The sequence below is a fragment of the Salvia miltiorrhiza genome, chromosome 6 (genome assembly GCF_028751815.1).
Source record: "Salvia miltiorrhiza cultivar Shanhuang (shh) chromosome 6, IMPLAD_Smil_shh, whole genome shotgun sequence".
NCBI classification, from domain to species: Eukaryota; Viridiplantae; Streptophyta; class Magnoliopsida; order Lamiales; family Lamiaceae; genus Salvia; species Salvia miltiorrhiza.
Window position 1 is genome coordinate 1,844,531 of NC_080392.1, and position 13,869 is coordinate 1,858,399.

Genomic DNA, 13,869 nt, shown 5'->3' on the forward strand with positions numbered 1-13,869 from the left:
TGTATATGGTAAAAAGAAAAAAAGGAAAATAGAGCAAAAAATTGCATAATGATGGGCCTAAAGGGTGCTCCCACGTGCCAATCTGGGCTTTATGTGAAAGGTTAAGACAAGAGGGCCGACACGCTTAGGCCCACCACCACTCATTAAAGCTAAGGCCCCAAAACGCACACTGCACGTGGATTTGTAATTATTGGCTTCTTTTCTATATTACAAGCAAATCTTCATTTCAATTATTATATCTTAGGAACCATGTGATTTCCAAATAACTACTTACTTTACCAAAGTTAGGTTTCTTTGATCCAAAGTTGGTTTTTAGTATCTTTTTGTGTGTGTTAGATAAAATATCACAAAAATTTGGTTACAATCGGATTAACCCGCACTCAAAATAATGTTATTTATACGATTTGGGTCAAGATATGAGTTCGAGTCAGGGTGCAGGTAAGGGTCTAAATGAGAATGTAACTCGATTGTACGGTACACCCGATTATACTCAAAACCACCTCATAAAATATAACTTGAATGAGATTTGTTCTTGCTTCGCTTTCTTTCATAGATTAATAATTATAGGACAAAGAAATAAAAATCTTGAAATAAAAAAGAGAATTTGAATAAAAATTCATGAAAAATAAATTCAACAAATTTGATTGGTTAATACGAGCTGATTTCCAGTTACGATGATTTGATGAAACAATAGTCTGTCCAATAGATGCTTCAGCGACTACAATAATTATGATAAAATTAATCCGAAATTTATAAGATGTTTTGAAGTTTATAAGCGTCCTCAAAGTGCAGCCATCTTATAGAAATATTATTTTCTCTAAAAGTGGGATGCTAGAATGTAAACAAAAGTTCTTTTTAGAAAAATAATAATCAAGGAGATCCCAAATTTTGTTTTTTGAATTGGACATTTCTTGGAATTACATTACGTGTATTTAAATTGCAATTATACATAACTTTGTCCTTACTGTATCTTGTAAGCTTAATCATCAACATACTTCAACAATTTGTTTATAGAATAAGATGTAACAATGAAAGTGGTGAAGGGCTTGTCATTTGTCATCCATTTTGCTTCTTATTCAATCAACCAAAACTGAAAAATCTCAAAACAGTATGATTTGAAACGCAGTTTTCATGAATATGAATTGTAGTAGGTTTTTGGGAATCATTGGATTCGGGAAAAGTTGATGAAATTCAACTGAAGAATACATGTATTGATTGATTCAATTAAAGAGTTTAAATTGAATTTGAATTTAGTGGGTTATTCATGTATTTATAATTAAGGGTTAATAGACGGTAAGTCCATGAGAAATTTTCGTTTTCTGGTATATACCATGACCCTAAAATTTGACTTCAAAATACAACAATTTATAATTTAGTCGGTTTGTTTCACGGCGAGAACCTTCGGCCAAATTGAAACTGACGTGATTTTATGTTAATAATTTATTTATTTTTTTTGCGAATTTTAACATGAAACGACACCAGCTGTTTCATTGTACAGTCAGCTCTTCTCTTTCTCCTGTTCGAGTTGTGGTCGACGAATATAGGTGTTTGGTTTGGAGGGTTTGTTAGGGGAAGCCGATCGATGAGAAGGGTTTGATGGGGGTAGGCAGTGGAGATCGTGGAGGAAGAAAAAGGGTTCACCGGCTGGAGAATAGGCGGCAGAGGTCGTGGAGGAAAGAGGGGTTTGTTGGGGGTAGGCAGCGGAGATCGTGGAAGAAGGAGAAGGGTTCGCCGACTGGAGAATAGGCGGGGAGGTCGTGGAGGAAAAAGGGTTTGCTTGGGGGGAGGCGGCGGGCCCTGTTGAGAAAAGAGAAGGGTTGCGGGCTAGAGAAGAGGCGGCGGAGGCCGTGGCGACGGGGGATCCGACTCTCTCATCTCTCTCCGCATCTTGGCTTAGGAAAATTGGAGTTGGAGTTGGGGAATTGGGTGTTTGGAGAGTTTGCTGGGAAAGGCGGCGGAGGAGAAGGGATTGATGGGGGAATGAAGGCGGCGGAGGCCGTGGAGGAAGGAGAAGGGTTCGCTGGCTGGAGAACAGGCGGTGGAGGTCGTGGAGAAATGAGGGTTTGCTGGGGGAAGGCAGCAAAGGTCATGGAGGAAAGAGGAATGGCGGAGATTGTGGAGGTTTCGCTAACTGGAGAAGAGAACAGAGACTCGAACTTTGCTTCGCCGAGTGGGGGAAGGGTTTGTCAGGGTGGGGAAGGGTGTGACGCGTGAGAGAGAAAGAGAGAGGAGTGTGTGTGTGTGTGTGTGTGTGTGTGAGAGAGAGAGAGAGAGAGAGAGAGAGAGAGAGAGATGAGTGAGTGTGACTGTGTGATTTGGCGATTTCAATTGCCATGTTGACATTCCGGCTGCCAAATCAGATTTAATTTCGGCGAACTTGTAATTCGTGGGAAAGTTGAATTACAAATTCGTGTATTTAGAAGTCAAATTAGAGGGTCGTGATATAAACCCAAAAAAAAAAAAAAAACCCATGAATTTTCCGGCTATTAACCTATAATAAATTAGTGTTTGTGCAAACGAATATTTAAAACTTGGAGACAAAGTCACTAACTTGCCCAATACTAAAATCTTAGATAAAATTAATAAGATTGAAGGGTGATTTGATCACTTAATTGGATAATTAAATTAGTGTGGGCTGAGTTATTTATCACGGATCGAATCATGCAAACCGAACACTTAATTAATTAATTAAATTGATTATTCTATCAATCATATTTTATCACTCAAACCAAATCTCTATCTTTAACTATATATGATAATATGAACTACTAAATATGAGTTTTAAAATCAAAATGGTGAACATGTGACAACCCGTTATAGTAATGCAAAGTTCCAAAACGAGTGTTATGAAAAAAAATATTTATTTCACTACGGATCACGCAGACTATAATTTATTTGTTTCGTTACGCAAAAATCTAACTACTAACGTAACATTAGTCGTTCCACACCTAATTAAAAGGGGAAAAATGTGACTATATAAGGTTACTCTAGCTAGCATCTACTTGTATACATAGACAGACAAAATTAGGTGCAGTCGTCTTGTCAAAGTTTGTGCATGGCCTTCAAAAGAATATACTCTACTGAATTTACAAATTAGTTAGTGGAGGTAAATATATGTGACAAAACAAACGAAATAAATAAATAAAAATATAAATTAACAAATAGTTCTATACATACTGTTTAATTAATTATTGTTAATAGTATTTTTAACGAATTGAAGAATGGAACATACATGTTTTGGTGTTACATGCTACATACTTTCCGTGAATGCACGAGTATGTTTTTTTTCTTTTCTTCTTACATATCCATTATCACTTAAATGAACCACTAAGATATATATATACATTATATCCATTATATTATTATCATAAGGGGCGTTTATTTTGCATGATTGAATATTTTTATACTTAAGATTGGAATTTTTTCAGTCCCATCATTTCAGTTCAAATGATTGAAATAATCGAACACCTTAGAATATTTCAATCCATCAAAATAAAAGAAATTAATTTTACAGTTTTTATTTATCAAGATTAATCCTCGAAAGGAAAGGCATGAATACAAAATTTTGTATAGGATTAATTATATATGCGAACACATAATTAAAGATATGCTATAGCTATCACTTTAGCAGTGTAAATCATGAGCAAGAACCAATATTAAAAATGCCGGTACTTTTTCTACACCCAAAAGCGAATATTCACGTGATCAATACTAATCAAACTCGATCGAAAAGAAGAAAGCTCCTTTACAATGAAACAAAATCCCCAATGGTGAAATAAAAATTCTAAAGTATACATGCCTCTCATATATTATACGTAAAATCTTGAGTATACCTGAGTGTACCGTACAATCAGATTGACCCGTACCCAGAATAATATTATATATTTATATAGATTGGGTTGGAATATGGGTTGAAATCGCGGATCAAAGTTTAAATGAAGGTATAACCTGATTGTACGCACGGTACACCCGATAACCTACAATCAAACTCAAACAAAAAACACACACACTCACTCACTAACCCACTATACACATACAAATTCATGGGATCATGCAAAAAAAGTTAAAATAATTAAAAAAAAATCATGGTACTACTCATGATGATCCTAACATACATTGTTGGTCCCCAGTCCTTTTGCATGGGGAAAGAAAGTGGGGCATCTTCTATTGGCAAGTCCCTTTTTGTACAAAAATTTCTTATATATTACAACCCTCATTTCCCCCATTTTCTTTCCTAACCCTAATCCCTAACTAATATTTTCTCTCTCTCTCTCTTTCTCTCACTCTCACTCCTCATCATCATCATCATCGTTGTTGTTGTCATCATCTTCTTCTTCTTCAATGGATCAAGATCATCAAGAAATGCAACTACTCTCCTCACACCCACACCCTTCTCCGTGGGCGGGTCCGTCGCTGGACCTCCAGCTTTCCATAAGCGTGGCGGGCCCCTTCAAGCCCCCCTCCGCCGCCTCCGTGCGGAGCAGCGTGGAGGCGCTCAAGTGGGAGGCGGCGGAGCAGATTCGGCTGGCCGCCATGGAGAAGGCCTACGCCGAGCACATGATGGAGCTGACGAGGCGGGAGATGGAGGTGGCGCAGTCGGAGTTTCTGCGCGCGCGGAGCCTCTGGGAGAGGGCGAGGGAGGAGGTGGAGAGGGCGGAGAGGATGAGAGAGAGAGCCGCCGCCACCGCCACCGCCACCGCCACCTCCGCCTGCATGGAGATCACTTGTCTCTCCTGCAGGCACAAGTTTAGGCCTTGAAATCTCTTACCCCTCTAATTTTACTTCTTTCATTTTTATGAATATATATCTATCTCCATTTCCGCATGTAGTGTAATATGAGATGAAATTAAATAATTCATGGGTTCTTGATAAGAGGGAATTGAATTCAAGATTTAGAATCAGAGATGGCCTTTTTCTAAGCAATGATTAATAAGATGGGGGTTGCATCTTGAAATTCTTAAAAAGGTAAGGCCTTTTCTTTTCTTCTTTTTTTCCCTTTTTTTTGGCTTTATTTTATGTATGGAAATCTGGATTCGGATTACTTGAAATTTCACATTTCTGTAATTAAGTGTAATGTATGTATAGGCAGTGATTAATCTTGTTGATGAAGATCTTAATTGTACATTTTCATCATTCCACCACTGTTAGGCTGAATTAATTAATATTCCACAGATTGCATATATAATCAATTTTTCCACATTTTCTGTGTGAATTGTAAACTAAAATAGATTGAGCAGAGTGAATGATGTAGGTTAATCAAGTAGATCAGTACTAAAGGATTCCTCATTAATTGCAAGCTTCAATTATAGAGCTTTGTCATCACCAAGATTTAATTTAATGGTGGAAATTCAAAAGTAATTGTGTGGTTCTAGGGCCTCATCCAGGAAGAAGAAGAAGAAGTTGACTGCACTGAGTTTGAATATGAGACATATACTAGCTAAATCAATAAAACAAAAATTATCACATCATGTATTTTCTTAATTAATATATTCACAAAAGAATCTTACCCTAATGGAGGCACATGACCTACGTAGTGTTCGATTTGGTGGATTAGATATAACTTCGTCTCAAGATATATAGCTAGACTGCTCGATAGGTTAGGTGGACACAATTCGATATTTAGTTTTGGTCAGTGTCATGTAAAATTAGTCTTGCCTTATGATGAGTCTTGACCTTTCTCTCTATAACAATATTAATCTTGAATTAATTTAATCTCGAGTAATCGGTAATATCATGGGATCATGTGCTAAAGGATTGTATAATCAAATTGATCAATTTTAGTTCTTTATTAGAGGTTCGTCTCTTTCTTATAGCTTCGAAAGCTTTGATTTTGATTAGATTAATATTATATAACTTGAGCATGTGGAGCTTGAATATATAGCTTATGTTTAATGTTACATTGATCATATAGGTAAGCATTAATTTGGTTTATATAATAACATACTTAACTCAAGTGAACTAATTTTGTCTGTCACTTTATGCACCAAGAATATATATATATAGACCGATTTGATTTACTTTTGGGGGCTTTTAATTTGTTCTTAATGATCGATAATATAAATGTATGATCGAGTATTTTTATTCTTATTAGGGGTCTTGGCAAATAAAATCACGAACTATTTTGAATTTGCAATTTTAACGTGACTTTTGAAATGTGGCAAATTAAATCATTACCTTTTCAATTTTTGCAATTTCGTCCCCCAATTTTTTTTTTCGATCGTCGGATTGTTGAATTGGAGTTTACGTGGATTAGTTCGCCACATAATATTCATGTTACGACGTTGTTTTCTATAAAATTGATGAATATTGAAAATTATGGTGCAAACACATGATACAGTCTCTTTATAATTTGAAGAAAAAATTAATTGAAATTGTGCGAAAGGACGCCATTTAAGCCTCACAAAAACGGCACTATATTTACTAATCCACGTAACCTTCAATTCAACACTTTAACGACCGAAAAAAAATTGGGGAGACGAAATTGCAAAAATTAAAAAGATAGTGATTTAATTCGCCACACTTCAAAAGTCGCGTTAAAATTGCAAACTCGAAATAGTTCGTAATTTTATTTGCCAAAACTCCTTCTTATTACGATAACTTTTCCAATCCGGCGTACCTTTTCAATAAGATATGAAAAGTTAGCCCAACTTATAGCAAGGGCATGCATATTGAAATATATATGCTAAAGTTCCGATCCATCTTAGTACGTAAACAATGAATTAGTTTATAATACTATTTTTTATCTATTAGAAAAATCATCATAACTAATTAAATTAAACACCTTCTTACTTAATTAATATATAGACATTATGTAAGTTCTAGATGATGTAAAATGAATGCATATGCAACTCACCTTTTGTGAGCTATTCCACTTAGGTTTAGTCGTCTATGTTAGTATTTTTTTATTTAATATATTTATTTTAATTTCAATGCTTCAAAAATTATTACTGATGTATAAAAAAATCAAATGTGAAAACATTTATGAATATAATAGTACTCCCTCCGTTCCACGAAGCATGACCCAGTTTCCTTTCTAGTTTGTCCCACGAAACTTGACTTATTTCTAAAAATGACAAAAAATTTACTCTTTATTCACCTTTTCATTTTTTTCACTTACCACACTTAACACACAAAATACCAATTTCTTAATTCCTGTGCCGAAAAGATCTGAATCATACTTCATGGGATGGGACGGAGGGAGTATTACATAGTATACAAATCAATGTGGTATGTATAAAGTCTTAAAGTCGAAGTGATAACAACAAGGGTGATGGTCATGGTCATAACTAGTCAAAAATTTTTTTTTAGAAGTTTGTAAATATTAGAAAAGGCAAATGAATCAGAACAAAAAGTAAACACCAATTCAATTAACAAAAAGACAGCATAGCTGTACACAATTGCTATGCATTCAGCCTTTTCTAACTTTTATTTCACCCAAAAACCAAACACCCACTATTCATGTCTGCGATCCTACACTGAATAAGAAGACGACCTCTATGGATAAGATGATCAATTTTACTAAAACCATCAACTATATCTGTCTGCCTTTCTTTCCATCTATATACATCCACACGCACACACACACATAGGGTTGAGTTAAAATAATAAAAATTTATTATATTGAAAATTGTGGGAACTATTGAAGGGATGCGTCTCGTACATTGGTTTTCACAGTTGTCACGATGATAAGTTTTTATTTGAACTCCTCCCTGTGTTATGTCATATTATTTGATGACGCATAGATTATAATGTTATATATATGGGATTCAACAATTTTGGATTTTGTGGTTAATGATTCTTGAGAGATGTGAATTAACTTCAAGAATTTTGAAACCATTTGATCTTAAAACTTAATTTATTGTGTTTATGATGTATTAACATTCTGTATATAGGAAGAGATGAGTAGTTAAGAACTTGTAATGAATTAATGATTACATTGTTGTTAGTTGTTATCGGTGATGAAGCTGGATTTTTGATCGAATTGAAGAACCTAACTAATAGTAATAAAGGCCAGGTTAGATTAAAATATAAATTCAATTTTTAAGATATAATGTATCAACCATTTTCAATCCCTAGATTATGAAAATCTACGGTGAATTCGTCGTTTTCTTGAATGAATTCATGATTTTGGATTTGAGTCCATATGAATTCGTTTTTTTTAAGAAAAATCATCACTTTTCACATAGAATTTATCACACGTGACTCATATAATTCATTGTAATTTCTATTTTAAAATGGGTTTGTAGCCTAACCACTCAATAATATGTAACTATAATATATATATATATATATATATATATATGTGTGTGTGTGTGTGTGTGTGTATAATGTTTATAACTTTACCGTTAGCGGGTGATATGCTGCTCAGTGGTCACCGTATGGTTCGCATGAGATTCCTGTCGAGGGCCCGACCGTCATTTAAGTTGGTGCAGAATGACGGTGACCACTTCCCTCTGCCAAACCCGACTCTCATCCGTGTGGGCGGGCGCTTTCAGACCCAAAATTGGCTGATGAACATAGGCGCCCATGTGAGAGCTATAGCAGGTGAGCATGCAGCCGAGCAGGACCCTCAGCATGTGAATGATGAGGAAGAAGAACAAGAGGAGCCCGCAGCAGGAGCACAAGGAGGACAGGGAGCTCATTTTGATGTTACTGAGCTCACCGAGAGGATGCAGCAGTTGCAGGCCTTTGCCGAGCAACAAGAGGCGCAGCTCACTACTATGCGCACAGACGAAACAGCGGTTCGCCTGCAACAGCAAGCCATGGATGCTTATCAGCGTGAGCATTTTGCTCATTATGACGCTTTCGAGACGTATGCACGGGCGGAGTTCAATCGGTAGGCGACTTTTGAGGCCTGGCAGTGTGCAGAGATGGAGAGACAGCAGCATGTGCATGCTAGGCAGATGTTGAAAATAAAATTATGCTCCCTCTGTCCGCCAAGATTATGTCACAATTACTATATCGGGCGTCCGCCAAGATTATATCACTTTCCTTTTAAGGCAATGGTCCCACCATCCTCTTTAATATTTTATCCTTACTAACACTCTTTATTTAAAAAAAAAACCCACCCAAAATTCAATCTCAACCACACATCTCATAAAGTGGTGGGACTCTTTCTCCACTATATCAAAATCATCACCAATTTTATTAAATCTCGTGCCCAAGCAATTTGATATAATCTTGGCGGACGGAGGGAGTATATAATTTTGATATATAATTAAAGTTGTTATATATGTGTAACTTCAAAAGCTAATTATATAAACCTTTGCTTATTATAAACTTAATTTTAATTTTGACATGGAAATTAAGGAGAACAGTTAAAATTTAGATACAATATCGAATTCCACTTACTTAAATTATTGTACTACTAATTTAGATAATGAGCTAATTCAAGCTTAAGTTAGAGTATTATGCATTTATGATTGAACCTTAAAGTCAAGCTTAACTTGTACGTGGACTTAAAAAAATGAAAATAACAAGAACTAACACTAAATTCACACTAATTAAGTTTATTTTGATAACTTTGAGGAAGGAAGAAAACGGAAGTAAAATGAAAGTGGAATAAAATACACATTAATGAATTAAATACATACATATAATCCCATCTTTTTAAGTGAGTTTTTGGATATACAGAAAAATATCCTAAGATTGACGGAAATATACATGAACATTACCGACGAAATATTATGTCGGCGCCGTCCGATAAATTTGTTAGATGTTAGTGCTTGAGATGGTTTAAAGTAGAACCGTAAACAAACCAAGCCGCTCGCAAATTATTCGAGATTCGTTCGAAAAAAGTTCATACAAGTTCGTTTAGAGAAGTTCGATAAATAAACAAATCAAATTTGAGCTTGGTAGTATTCGACTCGTTAGCTAGTAAATAAGTTCGTTAAGTCATTCGACTTGAAAAATGGAGTATAAATTATTAATAGGTACTACAACTTATATTTATCAAATTAAAATTAATAATAAATGTATTAAATCTTTAATTAACTTTGTTTGTTGTAAGAAAATAATTATTATATTTATTATTTTGAATGAAATAATATTTTCAAAAGAAAATAATCAGTATTCGAAATATAAATATAAATTTTAAAAAAATTTATAGACTCGATTAAGTTCGTGAGCCTCAAAATATTCAATAAACAAAATTCAAAATTCAACTCAATATTAAACAAACTAAATTTGAGTATAACAATATACAATTCGACTCGATTCGATTACACCCTTACTTTAAAGCGCTTGAATGATTTAAATTTACTTAACCTTGTTTAATTGGGTGCAAGGTCTTTTGGATATTATCGATAGTGAATTCAAACATCTATGTTGGATGTTCAACTAATTAATTAACATATTTGAAATCCTCAAGATTATGCTTGTTGGCAGCTTCTGATTGGTCCGCATAAATTGGCAGTTAGAAGTCAAATGTGATGCTCCTAACTATACAAACTTTTTCTCTTCATCCTAGCTAGCCTAATTAATAAAGTTTAATTTGTGGAACTAATCAAAACTGACTTAATGAAATCATATCCCAACACCCAATGAAGTGGTTATGAGAGAGAAGGAGAGGGAGATGAGTGACAGAGGAACCAAATCAGAAAGAGTAATGCTAAACAGTCACATTGTGGCCACTCACAATTTACCTAAATAAAAAATAATTTAATTTATTTAATTTATTTTTAACATAAAAATAAGATTTAGTTATTTTATCATATTCTCTACATTGTACTTATTTTTTTTGCAATATTTTGGTAATATTTTTATTTTTATTATAAAATAAATAAATAAATAATAAAAAATGCATAAAAAATATAAGTACAATGTAAAGAATATAATAAAATAACTAAATCATATTTTTATTTTAAAAAATAAGTTAAATAAATCAAGATTTTCCTTAGTATACTAGTTTGTGGGTGGCCACAATGTGGCTGCATAGATTTATTGAATCAGAAAAGCCAACAATTGCAACAAATTAATGGATTAATTATATATATGTATATTTGAGACATTAATTTTATAAATGATGTTGTCATTGAAAATTGAATTATACTCTATCCGTCCCTCTAAATGTGGCTTGTATTCCATTTTAGGTTGTCTCATTATAAGTGACACATTTTCATAAATGAAGAATTTTAACCCTTAGAAAATGTGTAGGCCCTGCCACTTTCAACCTATTTATACATTCTTTTTAATTCTCATGCCGAAAATTTTTGAGCCACTTATAGTGTGACCGAAGAAGTACTAATTAAGAGGTGAGGAAAATGAATTGAATGGGTGTTTCAAAATCAACAGTATTTTATATTCTATTTTTGGGTGATTGACTTAAAGCTGCAGTTTGCTTCTGGTGGTTGCAGCAAGAGAGTATGGGAACAAAAAAAGGTAACATAATAACCCAAAAATTATCAAAGTTTTATTGAGCAAGATGAATTGGGGCAGCCCAAGTACTTGACTCAAACCGGAATAAGATAAATTTTTTATTTTAACGACAGGAATTATAATTTGACCTTTGCGAGCGATCACGTGTTTTTGTCACACACTACTAAATTACTTCTGCCAACAAAATAATTAGTACAAATCCAAACACAAAATGATGAAGCTGAAGCTGATGCTGCTGCAGCTGAATGAATTAATACCAACGCAAACCTAAAAAGCTACTTTAACCAACTTATACAAAATCTCCAAAAGATCTATATGGACTACTTTTTATCTATATATGGATTCTCATCATATATATTTCAATGGATTTTTATATATATGAGTTTAATGTTACATATATGTTTTCTATGAACAACAAAGTACTTGAATGAAAAAGAAAATGACGCCACTAACAAATTTTTGACTAATAATATACAAGCTCTAAACGATGGATTGAACTATATATGACCACAATTGATTGATTTGTTGATTTCACTATGCACTATTTATGTTATAACTGATTAAATAATAATAAAAGATGGAGTAAATTCTATGGTGAGTATTTCCTTAAATACATAAAAAGATACTACATTCTTTCACAAAAGGTTGTGGTCTTCACCACTTTATATCACTTTTACCCTTAAATCAATCTTCTTCTTAATAATCGTGCCCAAAAGTGATGAGCAATTATCAATGGAACAGAGGGAGTATTTATTTTATGTGACATGAAAGTGTAGTTGTTTTTGTGACATGTGAAAGTATAGCTATTTTTTATGATAATATAATTTGCAATTAGTTAGTTATCTGAGAAAAACTAATTTTATTAATGATTAAAAGTACTATTCATCCTTCTCATATGAAAGTGTCACTTTTTCTATTTCGTTCATTTCATAAGAAAATATCACTTCTATTTTGGGACATGACCTCACTATCTATCACATTGTCATTTTTTCTAAAAAAAAGTAATATTCCCTCCGTTTTTTTATTAAGTGTCCTATTTTAACATTTTTCTTGTTCCTTAATAAGTGTCTCATTTCAAAATTTGAGAGTATAATTATGACATTCTTCCTACTTTATCCTTATTTAATATTCATTAGAATATAGTAATTAGTTGTACACCTGCATTTATTATGATGATTAATAAGGTTACCAATGTAAATTTCTTATTTTATTGGTATGTGTATTTTGACGGCTGTAGACACTTAATAAAAAAACGGAGGGAATAGGTCTCTTTCTCTACTCAACATATTATCTACCAAACATTTTTTATAAGTCGTGTCATCCCCCGAGTGATACTCTCTTACGGGACGGGTCGGAGGGACTAATATCTGTGAGTGTGTGTGATACACACACGCAAAGAGCAAAAATATATTGTGACACCTACGTGTAACAAAAATATTTTGAGTTTTGGATGTCACAAAATTTGTTACATTTTTAAATATAATAAAATTTATTTAAATTGTTATGTGTAACTAAATTATATAGATACATGTATTGGTGTAGCTAAATTTTGTTACACTTAAAGATGTAATAAATTTTAGGGTTAATAGCCGGAAAATACACGAACTATTTTGAGATTTGCATATTGCACATCACCTTCAAAATTAGCCTCAGAATACATGACTTTTCAATTTAATCGCAATTTGCACACGGCGAAAATTCCGGCAACTCTTAAGTTTGACCGACGATGACATGGACAGCCACGTGGCTTTTTTTTACACGCTGGCAAGCCACGTGGGAAAAACGACGGCGTTTTGATATTTTCAAAAAAAAAATTAAAAATCCTTGCTTTTCCGGCGACCTTCTTCCTGGTCTAGGCGGTCCGTCACGTCGTCATCACCATTTCCAGAATCCGGCGAGCCATCACCTCCACCATAACCACCACCACCGCAAGCACTGTTTTCCCTCACCTCCACCATAACCATCAAAAACCAAAACTTACCAAATCGCGCCGCCTCACCTCCACAGGAAGAGGGGGATGGCGGCGAGATCGACGACGGCGAGGCGGGGCGAGAGGAAGAGGGGGATGGCGCCGGAGAAGTTGTCGCGCCGCCTCACCTCCACCATAACCACCGCCACAGATCTCCAGATCTCCAGATTTCCAAATAACCACCACCACCGTCCCTTTGAATCGAAGAAATGTCGCGCCGCCTCACCTCCACCATAACCACCGCCACAGATCTCCAGATCTCCAAATAACCACCACCACCGTCCCTTTGAATCGAAGAAATCAAACATCAAAATCAAAGAAATCTCCAACGCCCCTTCGAGCATCTGCCTCTCCATCGGAAGAAACCCTAACCCCTTCTCCCCCGCCTGCAACTCCGACGTCGACGCAGCAGCCTCCCTCCCTCCCCCCTGCAATTCGGATTTGGGGGTCCGATGGTGATAGTAGCAAACACAGATCTGATGTGCCCTAGCCCGAAAATCTTAAAATTGTGAAATAAGAGAGGG

The 13,869-nt window shown here is 34.7% G+C and overlaps 2 protein-coding genes across 2 annotated transcripts in view; one reads left to right on the forward strand and one right to left on the reverse strand.

Annotated features, from left to right (window-relative positions):
* Positions 1-13,869, reverse strand: part of LOC130987821 (uncharacterized) — a 551,243-nt gene that overhangs the window by 345,525 nt on the left and 191,849 nt on the right. The window lies entirely within an intron of this gene.
* Positions 4,218-5,117, forward strand: LOC130987828 (zinc finger protein SHOOT GRAVITROPISM 5-like). Its single transcript, XM_057911527.1, has one exon. It carries the CDS (start codon positions 4,342-4,344, stop codon positions 4,756-4,758), a length of 417 nt encoding a protein of 138 aa, XP_057767510.1. The 5' UTR covers positions 4,218-4,341; the 3' UTR covers positions 4,759-5,117.

Excerpts from the sequence above, each read along its gene's own strand:
- LOC130987828 (XM_057911527.1), top strand. The coding sequence starts at position 4,342 with ATGGATCAAGATCATCAAGAAATGCAACTACTCTCCTCACACCCACAC.